General features: G+C 38.5%; 1 protein-coding gene across 1 annotated transcript in view; it reads left to right on the top strand.

The window, feature by feature from the left end:
- OVCH1 (ovochymase 1) overlaps positions 1-22,625 on the top strand; it is a 70,706-nt gene that overhangs the window by 6,293 nt on the left and 41,788 nt on the right. The window contains exons 6-15 of the mRNA XM_030761819.2: positions 3,263-3,396; positions 4,605-4,745; positions 4,856-4,986; positions 5,721-5,811; positions 7,110-7,238; positions 8,769-8,843; positions 9,924-10,104; positions 16,255-16,327; positions 16,756-16,951; positions 21,020-21,174. Of these exons, the coding sequence (XP_030617679.2) occupies positions 3,263-3,396; positions 4,605-4,745; positions 4,856-4,986; positions 5,721-5,811; positions 7,110-7,238; positions 8,769-8,843; positions 9,924-10,104; positions 16,255-16,327; positions 16,756-16,951; positions 21,020-21,174 (1,306 nt within the window). The remainder of the gene's footprint in view (positions 1-3,262; positions 3,397-4,604; positions 4,746-4,855; positions 4,987-5,720; positions 5,812-7,109; positions 7,239-8,768; positions 8,844-9,923; positions 10,105-16,254; positions 16,328-16,755; positions 16,952-21,019; positions 21,175-22,625) is intronic.

The following is a 22,625-nucleotide window of genomic DNA, read 5'->3' as shown; positions in this document are numbered from 1 at the left end:
TAAAGGATCTCTTTGGCTGTTGTGTTGAAAATAGACCATAGAACAGGCAAGAGCAAGAGCTGAAAGACTAGCTCCTGCAGCAATCCCGGTAAGGATGAAGACAGCTTCGACCAGGTTTGTAACAGTCGAGGTGGTGAGAAGTGGTAGAGCCACAGGATTTGCTAACAACTTGAAAATTTGGGTTTCAAGAGAGAAAGACTTAAGATTGTGTTGAAGGTTTGTGACCTACAGGAAGGAAGGAGCTGCTATTGTTTGAGACGAGGAAGACAGCTGAGCAGTGAAGGGAAGGAGGAAGGTGGGACAGTGGCTTTGGGTAATAGGGCACTAGGATTAAGAGAAATGGGGATTTTGCTTTTTGAAGGGTAGGGCTAACTGTTCTTATGGGCAGGAGAGAGAGTAAGAGTGATTAGTCAAGAGAAATACATATGTATGTGAAGGAAGTTTCATGAGAACACAACAAATAAAGATTTAGCTTTGGAAAGAAGGAAGATAATTCCTTTCCTGGGAAAGGAACAGAAAATGTCAAGGTAATCTATGGGAAATTTGAAGGAATTTGCACTAGATGCTGTTTTAGTAATTGTAAGCTTTGAACTGCTTCATGTTTAGAGAACGAAGTTAAGATATTAAATAGCTTGTAGGGACTAAAGTAAGAAGTCAACTAAAGAGAATAAGACTTTCAGCTACATTACAACTCAATATCAGCATGAATTTGTACCATATTTCAACACATCGAAAACAGACTGGTTGTTCATTGTTATTTTATGTACCACCAATAAAGAAAACAAAATACCCAAGATTAGGAGATCTCCATATAAAAGTGGGACACCTATACCTTCAGTGTAAGGCTATACAAGGCATAAGCCCACTCATGTGGAAAGTTACATGCCACAACCTCGGCAATGGATATAGGGAGGGGTACAAATCTTCCTGAGAATTCAAATCATAAGCTAATATTCATGCAAGTCTGTAGTCTAAAATTTTCACCACTAGTGTAGTCTAAAACACCTCAAGCAGAAAAATTACGTAGTATGCAGTCAACCCCCAGGTGACTGGCCAAAACTATTACAAATCCTCTCTTGAAACACTCTTTCAATACATTGATTGTAAGACTAACATTGTGAGATCCTTCTAACCGAACTTTAAGACTCCATTGTAAGATCCTTCTGATTTTAGAATGTTCAAATGTGAAAAGACATGTCTTAGAAATGTAATAAGGCATGGAGCCAATTTACCTACTTAGTGACTCCAGCATGCTAAGCAAACTTGAATGATGGAAGAAGGGTCTTTTAAATTCCAAATGGAGTTAATTAGCCAATGGTAAGGGAGAAAGAGATAATGTGAAAGTGAAGCAGGGAGTTATAGTCTCTCCAAGCCTGTCTTTATTCTGGTAGTTGGTAGCTAGACTCTCAGAAATGGCAGATTCATGGCATTCAGATGGTCTCCTTCCAAGGAAGATATTACATCTTTTAGAGCCTAGAACAGTGCCTGGCATATAATAACTGCTCAATAGATATTTGAATGAATAAATCGATGATTAATTCTGGTACCCCTCTCTCACTCAGCTTGACTAGACCTCAGAATCCTTTTAATGCAGCAACCACTAACAATAAATCAAGGTTGGCATGTGACTTGAAATCTATATTCCATCTTTGAGTTAGAGATTTTGAATTAGAAAATAATATGATGAAAACAGGAGAAAGCAGTGGCCTTTGAAGTCATAAAGCCTAAACTGTATTTCCCATTATATGTGAGATGTGATGACTCTTTCAATATCAATCCCAGTTTTTCTATTTGGAGAAGGGGGAGTAATTTCTCTCCTGCCTACCTCAGAGGGGGGTAATGAATCCCAAGAAGGAAGATGGATATGGAGTGTTTTTCCAACTAAAGTGCTTAGAAAAGTGGGCATCGTCGTATTTTAGGCAGCTTATTGCTTTTTAAATCAAAGTGATTAAAAAGTAATTTTAATAATATTTTAGGCAGTCTATTTTTACATCTAGTTCAGGATGATGAGCTTGAATAGAAAAAGAGTAAAGCAAGGAGTTTCTGGTTAAGGAGAAGATGTTTGGTGAGAATTACAGTGTTTGGTTTTGGAAACTGGGCATAAAAGGGTTGGATAACTCCTACAGTCCTGAGAAGTTATTACTTGAAGGGCAATGGGACAGTTAGCAGGTCTCAGGTTGTTGATAAAGACTATGGAGCTTTAGAAGGAAGCTCGTTCTGACATGTTAGGTTCCAGATAAGATTGCTTTGCACTCACTCACTCACAAACATAGAAAATGAACTATGGTTACCAAACGAGGGAGAGGGGTGAGGAGGGATAAATTAGGAATTTGTGATTAGCAGATACACACTACTATATGTAAAATAGATAAACAACAAGGACCTACTGTTTAGCACGGGGAACTATATTCAATATCTTGGAATGACCTTTAATGGAAAAGAATCTGAAAAAAATATATATATATGTATGTATGTATAACTGAATTACTTTGCTGTACACCTGAAACATTGTAAATCAACTATACTTCAAAAAAATTAAAAAGTAAATAAATGAACAATTAAAATCATGACAGAGGGTCACTTGTCAATTAAAAAAAACAATTACTTTGAACTCACATACATGTGAGCCGTAGAAGACCCTGAGAATGTCTGGCCGATTGGGATTTCTTTTCTTGAGTAAATAGTATGAATTCATGTAGAAAAATAAAGGTAAATGATTGTGTGTTAAATTATGTAAACTACTTTCAAAATGTTTAAACATATTTCTAAAGATATTTGTAAAAGGTCACAGCTTACCTTACTGGAAGTTGGATAACATAGCAACTACAGGGATTATGATTTAGGCTGACCTAGGAGGATGTGGCTGCTTTGGGTTAAAATATGCTGCATGGTCAATCCATAATTCATAATCCATAATTCAACTTCTGGGTGAATATTATGAATTTTCAATTAGACTAATAAATTAGATGAATCTTAGGTTTCTTAAATTCGTAGATCAAAATTCTTGCATTTTATAACTAAATGAAATTTAAAGGGTGGTTTCTGACCATTCTCTGATTAATACTGCTCCATTTCTTGGAGAAATGACGGCAATTTGAGCATAAACAAATTATTCTCACATAAAGAATTTCCTTTGCCTTTTACCTTCTAATATCCTGTAAAATTTTAGTATTGAGTTATGAGCTAAACCTCAGATATTAGATCTTATTTGTCACACTTGACTCTGCCATTTATTATACTTTCTTCACTTTCTCCTCTGCAGCTTATGTATCTGGAAAATAATGGTACCAGAAAATAAAATTATCCTAATAAAATTTACAAGCTTAGACATAGAAAATCAAGTTGAATGTGACCATGACTATGTATCTTTACAATCAAGCAGTGGAGTGCTTATTAGTGAGTATGCTACATTTATTTTCATTTGTCATTTTAGAGTATCCAAACAACCAAAGAGGGGCTAAAGGATCTGAAATTAGATTTCTGCACACAGGGAAATTATTTCATCTTGCAAACTGTGCCCTTTTGAAGGGGCCAAGAGTGTGTGTGGTAAGAGTGGAAGCAAAGACCAGCATATTTCCTGAGGTTTATCGATTCCTTCCTCAAGTTTAATAGCAGTATTGAACGAAATTGATCTCACAATTGTCAGAAACTTCCTTTCAAGGCCATGTCAGTTTTTTCCTTCTTACCACAAAAGCGGGTGCATGTTTGCCAAATCTGGTACAGACAGAAAGCATATGGAAGAAAATGTAAACCATTCATAACCTTACCACCTAGAGGTAAATGTTGCTAACATTTTGATGTATATTTATCTATACATATTAACTGTACACACTGAACTCTACATTGTTTTATAATGTTCTTTTTTCTCATGACAATAGGTAATTTCATGTCATTTCGTTTCTTTTATTGAATACCTCTTACAAGCTATATAAGCATAACTGATATATTTACTTTAATTGAAATATTATGTGTTAAGCGTGATAGAAGGTCTCTGGAGCTGGCATAGACCTCGGTCTGTAGATCTCCATATGGGCAATGATTAGGATAAATATTTCTTCAGAAATATTTGACAGAATGCTATAGTCAAGGTACTGTGCTAAGGGTTATAATATTTATTGACTAAATGATTTCATGCTTTAGGCCTTTTTACCCAGTAATCATTCTTTAAACCAATCATTAAACCAGATATCATACCAAGTACTGGATGTATACAGAGTAAAAGCAGTCTCTGCCCTACTGAGCTTGCAGTTTCGTGAAGTAAATAAAGGTGTACCACAAAGTAGGAAATGACGTAGAGTAGGATATGTGCTTTGGGGTTCAGCAAAGCTCTCGTTTCCATTGGTTGTCAGGGAATGTCTATGGAGAGCTGGACTTTGAGTTATACCCTGAAGGATGAGTAGAATTTGGACATGTGAGATTGGGTATGAGGAAGTAAATGGAGTATAAATTATTGAAGCAGAGTGTAGAATGAATTAAAGGGACTACTGTGTACTTTGGTGTATTTAGAACAGAGAGTTCATGGAAGGTAGTATCAGAAAAGCACGTGTCTAAGTTTGTTTCCATCATTTTTCAGTAATCTTGTTTCAATTTCTTTCGCTTTTAAGGTAAGGTCTGTGGAAATATATTACCCTCACCATTGCTGACAGAGACCAATGAGGCCACAGTTTCCTTTTTTTCTGATACAGACAACAGTGGCAGCAGCTTTGAGCTTACCTTTACTGCTATACGGAAGAACTCAGAAGCAGGTAGGTATTAAATCAGGCATGCAATTCCCTGCTGTTTTTCTGTGATATGAGGGTGAAGAAGAGGGAATGCCTTTGGCTATTCACCTAGGATTTCCGCAACACTTCCATAGGTTCAGGATGTGGGAGTGGGGCTGTGCTGGTGGTGGAAGGGATGATTCACTCTGCCGGCTATCCTCACCTGTATCCCAGGAATGTAGGATGTCACTGGTTGATTCATGCTCCAGAGAAACACACTATAAAGGCAAGCAACTAAGGAGGCCTTTACTTCATCAAGAAATTAGCTGTGTGTGTTTAGCAGAACTTGCCTCATCAGGACTGTTAAATTGTCAAATGATTAAGATCTTCTATTTGCTCTTTTTTTAACTCTAAAAGGGGATCTTTGTATGTAGTTTAAAATGTTTTAGCAGTTTAAAAGAGACTAAAACAAAAAGTAAGTCTCCTACTTATCTAACTCCCATCCTACTTCCTGAAATCAAACACTGATAAGTTTCTGGAATATCCATAGAGAGAGATTCCGAGCATTTACAAACATGTATATATTCATATTGCTTGGCAGTGCTTTCTCTACTTAAAAATATCTCAAGGATCTTTCTAGATAAGCCCAGAGGGCTTCTTTACAACAACTGCATTAAATTATATTGTGTGATTTCCCTTAATTTCTTACACCAGTTCCCTATTAACAGACTTCTAGTGAGTTGCCAGTCTTTGCCCATGCCAGCAATGCTGGTACGTTCCTGTGTCACTGTTTTTGGACGATGTGGATGTATATAATTCCCAGAAGTGGACTCACTGGGTCAAAGGGTTTGTGTCTTTAAATCCAGTAGTAATTGCCCTCCAAAGAGGCTGCAGTTGTTTACCCTTCTACCAACGGAATATGAGGGTGTGACTGAGAGCCCTTTAACGTATAGAGGGAAACTTTAAAAGTTTGTATCTTCTCTTTGACCACTTCTCTGGTTATGTTTATAATTTATACAGCTGACATTTGAAGACCTTAGTATTGAATTTAACCAAAACGGTACTCATGCTGTTGTGATTTATGGTGATCCTGAAGAGGAACATGGGTTGGGTGGTAACATTCTGTCCTTTAAATTTAATCTGAAAAGTATGAGACAAACCAGAGTAGTTGGAGCATTGGCTGGCTTCCTTGGATACCATGAGGTAGAGTGGGGATATGAATTTCTTATACTGGAAACTCATGATGCCATAAAACTTTAGCTTTAAAATCTATCACTTCAACTGATTTACCAGTAAAGTTTTTTAATAGAAACATGCAAAATTTGAAGAATGTTTCAGAATATTTGGAAGGTGAAAAGGAGGTTCCAGGGAAAAAAGAAAATGTTAACACTGAGTAAATTTTTGGCAGAGATTTAAGGTAAAATTTTAAACATTATTTTCTGTATTAATCCCTTCAATTGCTGATATATTCATTTTTATGTCCAAGAAAAGTAACCAAAAAAAGATTATTCAAAGATTATTCAAAGCTATAATTTCTACGTGAGCCCTAAAAGTTAAATTTTGAACTAAATTCTTCAAATATACTTTCAGCTTTGACCTACCAATTTACTGTGTATGAAAAATTATCCGTTCTGGCCATGTTACCACATCCTTAACACCTACTATGTGTCCCTCAGCTAGGTGTAGTGTGGGTTGGAGACCAGGAATATAGATAACTTTGGAATGTTTATTTGGATAGTCAGGGCAGGTGAAGGGAGCCCAATTCCCGGATGCAGCAGATCGGGACCCATATAGAGTGGGGTTTAGGTGAAGCAGATTTCAGATGTGTTACCTATCACATAAAGTGTAGCCATGCTCAGTTTGGAAGGAGGAATACCAAGTTTGGGATTTTCTTTTTTTTTTTTTTCTTTTATTTATTTTTGCGATACGCGGGTCTCTCACTGCTGCGGCCTCTCCCGTTGCGGAGCACAGGCTCCGGATGCGCAGGCTCAGCGGCCATGGCTCACGGGCCCAGCCGCTCCACTGCATATTGTTCCCGGACCGGGACACGAACCCACATCCCCTGCATCGGCAGGCGGACTCTCAACCACTGCGCCAGGGAAGCCCCTGGGATTTTCTTTAATTCACCTCTTCTCATTGTCTATAAATTAACAGTCAACTGAGGTTTCTATGCATACTAAAAGTCAGATAATCTTGCCCTATCTATAGAGTTTTTCCTGCGAGATAAAATTATAGTACATTGTTATCTTGAAACTAGTGTTTGATTCCCACATGAAATGGAAGGGTACAAAGCAAAGTTGGAGAAAACAAAACCTTTTGGAAGAAAAGTAATTGGATGATGTTTTACCTCTGTTTTCTGATTTTTAATTTTTTGTAACTATAAAGCAAAGTTCCCTAAAACTTTTACAGCCAAGCTTTGTGAAATCTTGAACGCCACTCGGGTATTCAGTCCTGGTAATATGATGGTGATTCATTTTAAAAGTGATGGTGAAAAGAATTTCCAACGCTTCAAGGCTAGATTCAGCGTTTTACCCTCAGGTGAGTATAAACACTTGTATGATTGTGATATTTTGCTTATGAAAATTGTTATAGGGAAGATAATTTAACCATGTTTATCTAAATTTAGGGTGCTTGAATCACCTAGGTAGCAAAATTAAAATGCAGATTCCTGGGCCCACCCCCAAAGATTTTGATACTGTAGATGTGGAATGGGGCCCTGGAACCTGTGCTTTAAGAAGTACTTCAGATGATGCCAAGAAACTGTGTCCACTAGATGATCAAAAAAGATTCCAAGCACCTTATATGAAAAGTAGATAATTCAGATTTGAGAGTGTAACTCAGAAATGAGATTGGCTCTGTTTGGGGATATTTGAGGGCTTTGAAGGATTAGTATGATTCTAGTCATTCTAGAAAATAAAGTAGCCTTTACTCAGACAAAAGGAATATCATATACAAAGACCCTAATGTGAAAGAGAATGGATGTTGTACAGAAAGCTACAAATACCTCAGTTTTGTTGGAGTTTTGGAGGGAATGATAAAAAAGGCGAGAGTTAGATCATGATGGACACAGGATATTAAATGTTAAGTACCACAGTGACAGCATATCTAGTTAACATTTATTGATTACTCACCCTGTACCAGGTATGGACTAAGCATTTCACATGTATTATTACATTTATTCCTCAGTACAAACCTAAGAGGTTTGTATACTGTGCCCCTTTTCACAGATGAGGGAACAGAGGCTTAGGAGTTCAATAACTTTCCCCAAGGTGCATAGCTGGCACAAGGTGGAGCCAGAGTTCAAACCTTAGTGGTAATGTAGAAGATGGCATTAGAGGTCAGGGGTGAGCTCACTCACAAGCAGAGTAGTGAGGAAATCATGGTAAGAATTTATTCTGACATTGCTTGATTAGTTATGTTGTGGGGAAGGAGATATATGAAGAAGAAAAATTCCAGCATGATTTCCAGGATTCTAGCTTGAGTGGCTGCATGGATTGTGGAGTCATTAAATGATACAGAGAAACATAACAAGAGCATCTTGACTGTTAAAATCAATTGATTCCATTTGAGATATGTGGACTTTTATGAGCTTGTGGGAGATTCAGATGGAGGTATCCAGCAGTCCTAGAATTAGTCCTAGATCTAGCAGTCCTAGATCCAGAATTCAGGAAGGAGATTTAGATCGAAGATGGACATTTGGACGTCATATATATGTAAATGAATAAAAATAGGGCTATGAACAGTCCTTTCGTGGAATATCTTTCAGAATGAAGAATAGGATCCTGAAATAAAGACTGAGATTGGGAAAAGATGACCATAGATATATTTTTAAAAAACCAGGAGAGTAATTTCATGGAGCCAAGGAAGGAAGAAATGCTTAAAAGGGTACAACAGGGATATTAAGAGATATACGACCAAATCACATGTATGGGATCTGGCATAACATTTGAAAGATAGTAGTAGTTAGATCAACTTAAGAGTGGTTCTATGATTGACCATGTAAGCAAGTAGGGTCAGCTACTATAGGCTACTCTAAATATTTTCAATTAATATTTTTTTCCTCTGCAGATTCTTTAAACAAAATTGGATCAACATCATCTTCAAAAACCAATGCTGTATCTTCTACAAAAGATATTCCATATGGTGAGTTGATGACCATGTGATTCTTATCTGTTTAATTTCCTTTCTTCTTTAACTAGATGTCTCTTTACAGAAGCCTCATGCATTGATATAGCTTCACAGTGAGCAAGAATGAGTTTTATATTTAAGCCCGTGAAATTTCCAGAACCCTGTTTGGGTTTGAGTATAGACTTATAGATAGAGGGAAGAAGAAATAAGCTTTATGACAGGAAAAAAGAGGTACAGAGAGCATTCCTTGTCCTCATTTATTCCTATGCAAACTTAAAATATCTTCCTAAATTCTGTGTTTAATATGATTTTGCATTTAGGGGCAAAGGGTGAAAACAAAACTTTTTTGTTTTCATTTTTTTAACACACTTGCAACTCTTAACTTCATTATAATCTTAAGTCTCTGGTTAAATATTATGAACTTTCATTGCTCTGTATGCATGTATTTCATATGTTCTAGTTGATGGGTTTTAATATCAATAGAAAGTTGCACAGGGAGCTATAAAGAGGGGAAATTGTCTGCCTCTTATGGGGGAGTCAGAGAAGACTTCATGGAGAAGATAGTACTTGATCTGAGTCACAGCAGTATTTCAGACAAGAGAACAGCATTTGGATGTCTGAGCCAATTTGGTATGTTTGGGGATTGGTAAATGGTTTTATACAATGAGAAAGAGAGATTAAACAAGGATGTATAATAAAGAACCTTGTATCCTTTGCTAATAAACAGAATTTTCCTACTAGAATGTAAGTTCCATAAGGGCCAGGATTTTTGTCTACAGTATGCTGTTCATTGATATGTCACCAATGTCTAGAACAGTGCCTGGCAACACCAAACACTAAATAAATATTTGTTAAATGAATGAATAAATATAATTTTTTAGGCCAGTACCTAAAAACCTGATTGCTTAGCAGAGTCACCTAGGCAAGCTTTTAAAGTCAGATTCTACAGAGATGGGTCTTAGGAATCTATATCTTCATGAAACTCATCTGGTATTTGGGAATTATTACTGCTGGCTATGGCAAGCCATTGGGGGAGGAGTGTGTTCTTAATTATTTCAGTTGGATGGGTCATTAGTTTGATCTCCTTTGCTGTAGGTGTCTGTGGCATCCCTCCATTTAGTCCCCAGTGGCTTTCCAGGAGAACTGCAGGAGGGGAAGAAGCCTGCCCCCACTGCTGGCCGTGGCAGGTGGGTTTGAGGTTTCTAGGCAATCACCAGTGTGGAGGTGCCATCATCAGCTCTGTTTGGATTCTGACTGCAGCCCATTGTGTGCAATCGTGAGTGAGACTGGTGATATTTTACTAATGTACTTATGTACCATACCTGGGACATACGTAAAATTGTCTAACTTCTAAAATCATCCAGGCTAATTCTAAAGCATGAATCTTCCTTTCAGTGTTTCTGCCCCAGGTCCACCTAGCCTCTATTTAAACAATGTCAGTGAGGAAAAAGCAAATCAAATCTTGAAATTGTTCATCCCATTTATAGGGATCTCTGATTATGTTAAGCCCAAGTCTGCTTCTCTGTAGCCGAAACTTATTGATCTAAATTTACTGCAGTTCCAGAAAACAAGAACTCAATCTCTTTCTTTTATCACACAACAGCCCTTCCTATACTTCAACAGCCCTCTCACATTGCCCTTAACTTAATCCTTAAGCTAAATGCTCATTGTTCTATTGTTTGTAATTCCAGAGGCCTCACCATGCAATGTACCTTACCCTGGATTGGTTTAGCGTTGTTCCTTTTAAAGTATGGTTCACGGCAGTGGAGAGCACAGTAGGATAATCCACACCTTGATCACTGAACTTTCCATGTTTTTAAATTGTAAACTATGCCATGATATGAAAAACTGTACATAATATACATATGTAATCTAAAGAATAGTTAGTAAATGTATATTTGTGTCCCTACTACCTAGTGTAAGAAGGATCTTTACACTTTCCTTTCAAAACCCCTTAGTGCCCCTCCCAAAGAGGTAAACACTACGCTAAATTTTGTGTTCATAATTCCTTTGCTTTTTTTTTTTTTCGTTTTAAAATCTATGAATCCCTAAAACCAGTATATCGCCTTGTTTTTCCTGGTTTTGATATTAATGTAAAAGAACTATAGTTTAAATTCTGTGATTTGCTTTTATCTTTATAACATATATAGATTAAATCATGTGAATGTGTGTAACTGTAATTAATTCATTTTCAGTCCAGACTAGTTAAGGCAATCACTTGTGGGTTGGTTCTGGACCCTGTATATTTAAATACTCCCGAGGATAAACAACAAGGTCCTACTGTACAGCAGAGAGAACTATATTCAATATCCTATGATAAACCATAATGGAAAAGAATATTTTTAAAAAATGTACATATATATATATATATATATATATATATATATATAACTGAATCACTTTGCTGTACAGCAGAAATTTACACAACATTGTAAATCAACTATACTTCAAAATAAATAAATACTCTCCAGATGATTCCAATGTACAGCCAAGGTCCAGAACACTTCCTTGTCCCTGACTCCATCTTGACCCCTCCCCTGCTTGTCCCGGGTGGACCCACCCCCTTCCTCAAACATGCTGTGCTTGTTCCTTTCTCAAGGTCTGTGTAGTTGCTGTTCCCTCTGCCATTCAGGACACCAAGGTCCATTTAGTTGTCCTGTCTCCTTCACCTCCTCTTGGCTCTGAGTCTCACTGACTTTCCTTGTTTTTGATGACCTGGACAGTATTTAGGAGTACTCATCTGGTATTTTGTAGAATGTACCTCAGTTTGAGTTCATCTGATGTTTTTCTCACGGTTTTACTGGGATTATGGATTTGGGGGAGGAGGAACACAGAGGCAACATGCTCTTCTTATCACATCATATCAAGGGTACAAGCTGTCAACATGACTTCTCAATGATGACGTTAACCTCCATCACTGGCCCGGGCAGTGTTTACCAGGTGTCTCCACTGTAAAGGTGCATCTTCCCCCCATCCTTACCTACTCTTTGGAAGCAAGTGGCTAAGGGTAGCCCACACTCAAACAGTTGGGCATTGAGCTCCACCTTCTTGAGTGCATAGCTTCCTACAAAAATTATTTGAAATTCTTCTGTATGGGAGATTTACCTCTTCTCTTCCTTTTATTTATTAAATCATGTATTTATATCGGTGCGGACTTGAAAATATTTATTTTTATAAATACTGTATATTTATTTTGTTGCTCAAATTGTTCCAGCTTTGACTACTGTGAGTTCTTTCAGAGTGGCTTCTTGTCTTTTTGATATTTCCCCATCCTTTGTGACACTACAGGATGCTCCAGGTTCATCTTATGTATTCCCCTCTCAGTCCTAGAAACAGCCATTTCTCCCATGAGCCCTGGTTCATTTTATTGGAGAATGGCATGAGAAGTCAAGATCTGGGTGCTGAGCACCCTGCTTGCTACTAGGGGGCTATTGTTTCTAGGCCCTCTTAGCTGAAAGAGCTAGAAAATGTAAGTATGCATACTAACTCACTTATATAAACATATTTATCTATCTGTACCTATATTAAAGTAAACATGAGTTCATGCGAGTATTTCCAACTCAATCCAGTAACCACATGGTTCATTCTAACACCTTCTGCCCTTGGAGAAGCCATTTTATAAGAATTCTATCAAAGTGCATTTTTATGTACCATGGAAAAACCTCAGTTATAGCTGACTAATTAGCGAAAATTAATGCATTGGAGAAAACAGCTATTAGTATTGATACCAGAGGCACAGCAGAAGCTTTGGCAGACTCCCTTGTCAAATAGTTTAGTCTGTTCCTGAATTAATGTCATGGACCATGACTCCTTGCAGCAAGATACCAACCACAGCAAACCATTCTTCACAAGGTAGAATATTCAACTTGATGAGTCAATTGAGATTAATAAACAGAGTCAGCTAAAAATGTTTGTGAACCATTTAAGTTAACCACAAAAAGAACTTGTGTCCAATATCATTAGTGAACCTTCTTGGTTTCTTTGTAAAATTTCATTAAAATAGTAATAATGTTTGTTTTAAAAGGCAGTTAAATAAAGTTATCAGGTAAAATCTAAACTACCTTCTCCATTTCACTAATCCATTCCGCCTCTCTGGAAGTAATCAATATTAAAATGTTTTAATTATCTGATTTTCCATTAATGTTTATGCACATTAAATGTACTTTGTAGTATTTTATAATTTTTTGCACAAAACATTGTGCCTTGTATTTATACTGATATGAAAAATGTCTGTGCACCTCATTTTTTAACTTTTCATAGTTGCCTAACTTACTTGACCAGAAAAATATCTTTTTGAAGCTTGAACTATATAGATCTTTACCCCAGAAGTGTTTGATATGTTGGTATAACCGAGGTAGTATGTTCCCTTCATGCCTTGCCTTTAGGGAACTCTTCAGCTGATTCCTTCAAGGACTTGCTTCTCCCTGCCTCAGCTTCATCAATCTTATACACATCCAGGGCTCCATCCTCCATAGAAGGGGGCTTCTGCGTATCCAAATCCACTGAGAAGGCAGGTTTGCCATGTGGGATGAGCCAGCTGAGGAAGTGTGCAAAATCTGGGAGCTGAGATAGACATCATTTTTGCTGAAGGTCACCAGGTGCCAGGCTGGCTGGCATTGCTGGGTAGTGTTCCAAAGACAATAAGGACGACTGACAGCAACACTGTATCACCTCCCATATACTACTGTCCCTGGCACTGGTTACCCTTAGTATTAGTTCTCAAACTTTAGCAAACATCAGAATTGCCTGGAGGGTTTCTGACTTAAAGTCTGGTGTGGGGCCGGAGAGTCTGTATTTCTAACAAGTTCCTGGGTAATGTTGTTCTATCCTTAGGAAAAACCTGGTGTGTTCTTATTTTGCTGACTCCACTCTGGTCTTCGTGATCATGTGGGATTTTTAACTTACTTTAGGGCACTAAACTCACTTTGCAATTGTGCGTTGGAATCTTTCTGTCTCAAACCTAAATCAGCGGTTTTTTCAATTTCAGCCCCTTTCTGTAACTTAGCAGTTATTCTTTCTTCTCCTGTTGCAGTAAGTGATACATGTCCCATTGTTGCGTTGGGGATGGGGCCATAAGGATGCAAGAAATGAAGCTTGATCATGGGCAAGTGGGAAGAAAGGCTAGAGAAATTCATAAATTGATACCTTCAGCTATTGTCCCATATTGGAGAAATCTCAAGCTTTGTTGCTTTATAAAGTGTATGTTGTGTTGTCATATACTTTTTACAGTGTTCTCTACCAAATAAAAGGATATTTGATGACTGTGCACAATTTCTTCACTAGAGATTGTGAGCTACATTATCAACTCTACCATGATGTTTATTATTTCTTTGTATTGTGGACACTATTCTCTGTATAAAAAGGTAGAATGAATTTGTCATCAAATTGGTCACGTGGACACCTGCCGGGACACCCCTTGTCTCAGCCAGGGAGGTTCTTTTTCCACTCGGATTCACACAGCCAATCATGAAACCAATGCTGAGACTGGGACAGCAGAAGCTTTGTTCAATGGCAGAAGAATGGAGAAGTGGGAATTTAGTTCGAAATTCAACTTCTTAACCCAATTCTGGTGGAGACACCATATATATAGGAGGGTCGAAGTAAAATGGAGGGAATTGGAAAGAGTGGGAGGAATATTCATGACTTATCAGAGAACAAGGGTGTGGTTTGGACCTGGAACTGATGCAGCACTCCTTTTCAGTTCTTGTATGGGCTTTTCCAGTGTTGTCATGGCAACCATTAACTGTCATGGTGCTGGTGGGTACGTCATTTAGCTATTGTATTACAATGAGCATATAATGAGGTCCAAGGTCTAGTGGAAGTCAAATCTTCTGCCATCTTGAGCCTAGTTGGGTCTAACCAGTTCTTGTTTTCTCTTTGCAGCTTCCTCCTGAGACTTAGATACGAGCAATTGGTTTCCTTTCAAGGCAAGGGCAGGGGTATGATTCTAGGACAACAGCTTGGTAACAGCTTTAAGAAATAAGTTAGTAATGATTTAGAGGGTGACTTTGAGAATAAAGTTGATCCTTCCATTAGAGTGCATGACAGATAAGAACAATGATAATAATAAATGGCTACCATTATGGAGTCTTTGCCATCTGTAGAGTACTTGCCAGGCACTTTACCTAAGTTAGTTCCCTTAATAGAGGCACATTGAAACACATGAATGAGTCAGACTCATCATGCAAGAAATTGAAATGAGCATGGTTATGACTAGAGAGAAGATGCCTATGTGTATTAAGAAGCATCTCCTTTGAATAAAGTTTATTGAAAAATAATTTCAATAAATTTTACTGAAGAAACAGTTTTGAAAAACGAAAACTTAATCTCCGAGCTGAAGTGACAGTGTACTTCTGGCAATTGAGAGACTCTTTACTTGGATATTTTTTCAACTGAAGATCTTTTTTTAAAATTTATTTATTTATTTTTGGCTGCATTGGGTCTTCATTGCTGCACGCAGGCTTTCTCTAGTTGCGGTGAGCAGGGGCTACTTTTCGTTGCAGCACGCGGGCTTCTCATTGTGGTGGCTTCTCTTGTTGTGGAGCACAGGCTCTAGGTACGTGGGCTTCAGCAGTTGTGGCTCGCGGGCTCTAGAGCGCAGGCTCAGTAGTTGTGGAGCACAAGCTTAGTTGCTCCGTGGCATGTGGGATCTTCCTGGACCAGGGCTCAAACCCATGTCCCCTGCATTGGCAGGTGGATTCTTAACCACTGTGCCACCAGGGGAGCCCTGGAGATCTTGATGTGGCAAATTAATGGATGTACATTTAAATTTTTAAACATCTTTTTGAAGTATGTCAAATGTGTGCAAATCTTTAGTACAGTTAGAGGAATTTACACAAAGCAAACACCCATGTAACCAGCACCCAGGTCAAGAAACAAATAGGGGCCCCCCTCGAGGCTCTCCCAATAATCACCCCTCTAAAAGGAATCAGTGCCCTGACCTCTAACACTATACGTGAATTTTACCTATTTTTGAATTGACAAATCTTTATTAACCTGAGTTTCATCAATTCTGGTTCCTGTAATATAATGTTTGGATACTTTTAACAGTAAAACATGGACCAGAATCTACCTCATTATGAAGGTAATTTTTTTCATGCATTCCTAATATCACTATGAAATTAAAATGAGCTCTAACTTTTCTTTTTTCCTTCTTAACTTAAAAATAGTCTTTGGTGATATTTGATAAGGGCTCCAAAGACATTTTATGGCCAAAAGAAGGGGGCAAGATACACAATTAGGAACTTGTCCTCAGGTAGGTCAGGAGGCAGAGTGTAGCATTGCTGGTTACACAAAGGTGCCAGACAGGGTAGTGGGTGGCCCCTGACTGAACTGAACAGTGCATGTTGGTAGGGCCAGAAGGGGTTAGACCAAATGGTGAAAAATGTGTTTTCATGACAAACTTTTGTTGTTCTTCTCTCTCCAGGAAAAATAATCCACTCTTGTGGACCATTGTTGCTGGAGACCATGACAGAACCTTGAAGGAACCAACTGAGCAGGTGAGAAATGGTTTTAATGGTTATTCTGCCTAAATTTTCACATGCCAGGGAATACATTTAGCTAAAACATGGAGTTATTAATCCCCTAATGCCCTCGTATACTTATCATTTATACTAACATTTAAAGATACCATTTAAGATCACATTTAATCTGAAAATTAGGTGAGGTGAGTCAGGAAGTGCAAATTCAGGTCCATGTACACAGGTCCACCATAGTCTGATTTTTCCAGGACCACCAGTCCTCAGAAAGCGGTGCATGGACTCCTGTAAATTATTAACAGAGATTGCCCTTTTTAATTTAGTACAAAGTCATCTTCATTACTGATGTGTGGAAATGCAGAGATTTAAGATTATTTTGGACCAGTATACAAGGAAGTTGTTCAACTCATTGACTTTGCCTTGTAATCTCTTGCTTGCTAACAATACAGGTGAGAAGGGCAAAACACATTGTGGTGCACGAAGACTTTGACAGACTGACCTTTGACTCTGACATCGCCCTAATACAGCTGAGCTCTGCTCTGGAGTTCAACTCAGTGGTGAGGCCAGTGTGTCTCCCACACAGCACGGAGCCTCTGTTTTCCTCTGAGATCTGTGTTGTGACTGGATGGGGAAGTGTTAGTGACGGTAAACATTTTATTTTTGCGTAAACATCACTACTGGTTGAGAGTTTTGAGAATGTGTCATGGAAATGATATCAAGTAGTATCTGCTTTAGCCCTTCTTCCTTCTGAAACATTGAAACCATGTTTTATGTAGCTGTAAAGCTCATCAAATTAGAGAATGAGCTGTTTTATATTTTTCCATCAGGGTGACTTAATCATAGGTAGGCTAGATCTGTGAAAGGCCAGATAGAAGTATTTTGTGCCTTGTAAGCCATGTGGTCTCTGTCACAGCTATTCAAATCTGCCATTGTAGCACCAAGCAGCCATGGACCATATGTTATAGAATGGATGTGGCTGTATTCCAACAGAACTTGTCCATGAGTCTTAAATTTTATACAATAATCTTGTCACAAAATGTTATTCTTTTTTGGATTTTCCTTTCAACCATTTAAAAATGTACAAATCATAATTAGTTCATGGATTGTAATAAATAGGCTTGGGGATGTAATAAATAGGCTTCGGTTAGGGCCTGGCATGAAATTGGCCTGTTGGCTGGGGTTTGATGACCCCTGGGCTAGATTCTAGAGTTCTTAAAGCCACAGTGAAATACTGAAAGATCTGAATGGGTTGATGTTTGTGTCCTGCTTCTTTTCACTGTATAAAGTTATTTTCTTTTATATTTTCCTTCTGTTTATATGTCATTTAAAGTCTGTGAGCTTGCAGATGTAGAAGACAAACTTATGGTTACCAAAGGGGAAAGGGGGTGGGGAGGGATAAATTAAGAGTTTGGGATTAACATATATACATCACTATATATAAAATAGATAAACAACAAGGTCCTATTGTATAGCACAGGGAACTAAATTCAATATGTTGTAATAAACTATAATGGAAAAATTTATATATAAACTATATATAGTTTATATATAAACTATAATGAAAAAGAATATATATATATAACTGAATCACTTTGCTATACACCAGGAACTAACACAACATTGTAAATTAAATATACTTCAATTAAAAAAAAAAATGATAAAGTCTGTGAGCTTAAAGGAGGTGAGATATCTTTGACCTCATACAGTATTCATGTTCTCAGCTTACTGTGCTACCTGCAGCCAAAATGCATTTTCCCAAAATCTTCACAACCACCATATGAGGAGATTTTATCCTCCCATTCTGCAAATGAGGAGATTATGGCCCTGAAGTCTAAGTAATTTGCTAAAATTCCATGGCTAATAAATATCAAAAGTGGGATTTAAAATCAGTGTGGCTCAGCTGATAAACCTTGAACGGCTTATTTGTTACATTTGGAATACAATCTGAACTCCTAGCCCAGCATTGAAGGCTCTGCATTGGACCTCCCCATACTTCTCCAGCCTCAGCTCCTCCTTTGTCCCCTTGTTGGCTGACCTGTGTCTTCTTTCTTTCTCAAGCTCTGTGCTTTGTTTCCTTGGCCCCGGAGTACTCCTATTCCAGTCTTCTCACAGCCCCTCCTCATTACTCCATCCTCAACTCAAATCTTCTCAGACCCCTTTCTTGCAGCAGGACTGTCCTTCCTTCACTCTGCACAACCTGGTTTTATCATTTCCTTGCACATAAACGGACTTGACATATTTTACGGAATCATTTTCTACATCCCACCCCTTAGAGCGGGAGCCTCTTGAAGGCAGATCTCTGCCTAATTTACTGCTCTCTCCCCAGGACTCAGCATCTACCTAGCATAGAGGAAACACTCAGTAAATTTTTATTGACTCACTGGCCTCAAAGCCCTTGAATAAATGTACCTGTTCTTTAACATCTTCAACCTTCACCAACTCCATGACCACCAGATGATGGAGGTGGTTACAGTTTTATAAAAGGTGAATTCAGTCTTTTAGTCTCAGAGAGAAAACAAGTTCTCAATTTTGAGACATGATAATAAGCAACATTGTTAGGTATGGTCCCTGAAAAGAGGATTTTAAATACATTAAATTATCTATGTATTAGATTACTACATTAAAAAAAATAAGATTTAGAGTCGGACCTAGGCTAGGTCCTAGTTCTGCCCCATAGGTGCTGTGTGATTAAATCTTCAGAGCTCTGGCTTTTTCATGTGTGAGATTAGTGTGACAGCCCACCTCACAATGTTGTTGTGAGTATTAATAGCTTAGAGTAAAAAGCTTTATAAATATATTAAGGAACTATTTACATAAATGTAAATATAAATAAAATATAAGATACTATTTACATAAATGTAAAGTAATTTTTATTAATTTTTTTCCAAAAGCTATAGGGCTATCAAATACTGAACTTACCTTTTTTTAATTAGTCATAAATCTAAAGTGATAGAATAAGTCACGCAGAACACGTGTTAGCATAGACCTGCCTGAGGGCCAGGCGGGAGAAGAAATTCTTTAGTGTTCATCATCAGTGTCATCTTAAATTAGAGCTGAGATTAGGCCTCAGTGATAATAAAGGAACAAGAGAAATATGGTTTTGTTTTATATGAGTGCTACCAAGTCCAAGCTCACTCTGCTCGCCACACGACAGTCCAACGAATCAGAGATGAGGCATTGACGCAAGGAATACTTTATTCGAAATGAGGCATTGAGGCAAGGAATACTTTATTCGAAAAGCCCGCAGACCAAGAAGACAGCAGACTAGTGTCTCTGAAAAGCCATCTTATGAGGTTTGGCCAGTTTCTTTTATAGCACGGAGAGGGGGAGGAGATGAGGAAGTAAAGTAACATGGCCATAAGTTTTGCAAATATCACCTGGAATGGCCAGCCTCGGGGAGGGGATGTGTTAATTTCTTCTTTCTTGTAGCCATCCACAGGTGGGCAGAGTCCAGATGCTCCCCCGAATAAAGGCACTTTGTTTTAACATTCAGGTAGAGGGGCAGGGTTCCCGGAGGCAGGCCATTATGTACAGACAGTATCATTTCAGTGAACAAAAGCTGCAGAAAGCAAAGGTTAAAGTAAAAGAAACAGATCCAACATGTAGTCTGATTTGGCTCTTCCCTGTCACAATTGGAAATCATATAAATATATTATTGTTATGTAGTTATAATATGTTTACGTAAAATATTTACAGTTGACCTTTGAACAATGCGGGGGTTAATTCAAGTGTCATTTATAGTCAGCCCTACATACCACAAACCGTGTAGTACTGCAGTATTTACTATTGAAAAATATCTGAGTATAAGTGGACCCGTGCAGTTCAAACCTGTGTTGTTCAAGGGTCAACTGTACCCGTAAAAATATATAAACATATATATTTATAATATAAATTATCTGTGACACCAATTCATATCTTACTGAATTTCTCTTTCTGAATTCTTAATAGCAATATTTGAAACACTAAAAATATTTTTAACGTCTTTATTGGGGTATAATTGCTTTACAATGGTGTGTTAGTTTCTGCATTATAACAAAGTGAATCAGTTATACATATACATATGTTCCCATATCTCTTCCCTCTTGCATCTCCCTCCCTCCCACCCTCCCTATCCCAGCCCTCCAGGCGGTCACACAGCACCGAGCTGATCTCCCTGTGCTATGCGGCTGCTTCCCACTAGCTATCTACCTTACGTTTGGTAGTGTATATATGTCATGCCTCTCTCTCGCTTTGTCACAGCTCACCATTCCCCCTCCCCATATCCTCAAGTCCGTTCTCCAGTAGGTCTGTGTCTTTATTCCTGTCTTACCCCTAGGTTCTTCATGACATTTTTTTTCTTAAATTCCATATATATGTGTTAGCATACGGTATTTGTCTTTCTCTTTCTGACTTACTTCACTCTGCATGACAGACTCTAGGTCTATCCACCTCATTATGAAACACTAAAATTTAAATCAGAATTAAGCTAGAAAAAAAGTGTTTCTGATCTTGTTTCTCCTGCCAATGGATTTTCTTCACCAAGATGTCACATCTGGAAATAAAGATGTCCTGCACAAAACACTGTGTTTGGATTCAGAATTCTGCATCAGCTTAGGCAAAACTGAATGATGGCAGCTGTGTCGGTGTAGAGCAAGCCTGAACTTAAATATATTTCTTTAACACCACTTGTTGCTTACTTCACTATCAAGCTCTCTTTCTGAATCTATTTCTTAGATGGTGGCCTAGCGAGTCGCTTACAGCAGATTCAAGTGCTCGTGGTAGAAAGAGAGGTCTGCGAACGCACTTACTATTCTGCCCATCCAGGAGGGATTACAGAGAAGATGATCTGTGCTGGCTTTGCAGCGTCTGGAGGGAAAGATGTGGGTCAGGTGAGAGGATTCTAATTTTGCAGAGGGGAAGACAGGAAGTTGTCATCTGTTGGAGATTCTCCTTAGACAGGAAGAATATACTCTCAAAGCCACAGACAAGCATCTTGGCCTGTGCCTGCAGCATCATGCCACACCCCTACTCGAAAGCCAGTAGGACAACAGGAAGAGTGAATTACTTAGTCCAAACTTGCTGAGATGGCAGAGAGACAGAAGCAGCCATCAATCAGAGGGGAAGTGGGTACACAGAGGAGCCCTTGAGAAGGTAGGAGAGGGCAACACCACTGAACTGGTCTGCAGGTGGGAAGATGTGTTCAGATATGCTTAAAGCTTTGGTAAAAGGGGAACGAGCAAATACGGATTATAAATTAGTGTATCCTACTTATGCCTTAAGAGTTTTATTGTTTCAAATTATTACTAAACTCCTGGGTACTCACACTTAATTTTCAATCACAGAATAAAATAAAATAATCATGAAGAAAATGAGAACCTTTGAAAAAATGGTTTTCATATGCAGCGGAAGACAAATCACAAGCAGTAGTTTAATTTTAGTGATATCCTAGAGGCACGAAGCTGTGCAGATGTATTCACACGTCAGTTGGACAAGCATGCTATTGGCAAGTTCAGAATCAGCTAGGAAAAAGACAGGATACGGGCAAAAGGATTACAAAACACCAGCTTTAATATCCACAAAGCCGACTGAGGAATATGCCTTAGGTATGCAACCAAAAAGTGTTTCCAACACTAAGCAGGCCACCTTGAACACCTAGTCTGGACTTGAGGCAGCCTGCCTAAGGGAAAGTTGGGGTCTGTAGAGCAGACACACTTCTCCAGATTGTTGTATCATTTCATATTGGTCTAGAGTAGAGAGGGAAGAAAGAATGAATCTTGAGTTGCAGCTTTTTGATAGTCCTCCCCTGCCTCCCCACAAACGCTCCCCCCACCCCCCTGGCCACGAAGAAACAGAAACCAATGGATACCACCTCTATGGGGAGAAAACTGGGCTTTAATCTGGATAGAAGTCTTTCCATAGGCAAAAATGAGGAGAGAAGGAAGGAGGTCCCCTCTTAACATTGAATATAAATTGAGTGTAGTTAAACCCTTTCCTTGTGTCAAGCACTACCCAAATTCTGTTTTATGTTGCATATTGTAATTTGCATTCTTCAGAAGCAGACTCTGAGAGGAGGATTCAAGGGCAACAGTGTGCTCAGAAAGTACAAATATCACTGGTAGAAATGTGAGGAGGTGGTACAGGGAAGGGAAGGCAGCCCATCTATTGATGTGCTATTAATGTGCTATGAAGCCAACTACCACAGGGAGGGACTGAGCTGAATCCTGCAACGAAACTCTGGCAGTGATGCAAAACACACGCAGTATATTTATCCCCTCCCCTTGGAGGGGTGAGGGAGCTTCCCCAGAGTCACGGTTGGAAGGCTTCAGGGGAGCATCTCCCA

The sequence above is a fragment of the Delphinapterus leucas genome, chromosome 11 (genome assembly GCF_059928025.1).
Source record: "Delphinapterus leucas isolate spDelLeu-1000000601 "Yukka" chromosome 11, BTC_Dleu_Yukka2, whole genome shotgun sequence".
NCBI lineage: Eukaryota > Metazoa > Chordata > Mammalia > Artiodactyla > Monodontidae > Delphinapterus > Delphinapterus leucas.
Note: the sequence above shows the minus strand (reverse complement) of the source record. Positions and strands in the feature narration are given on the sequence as shown.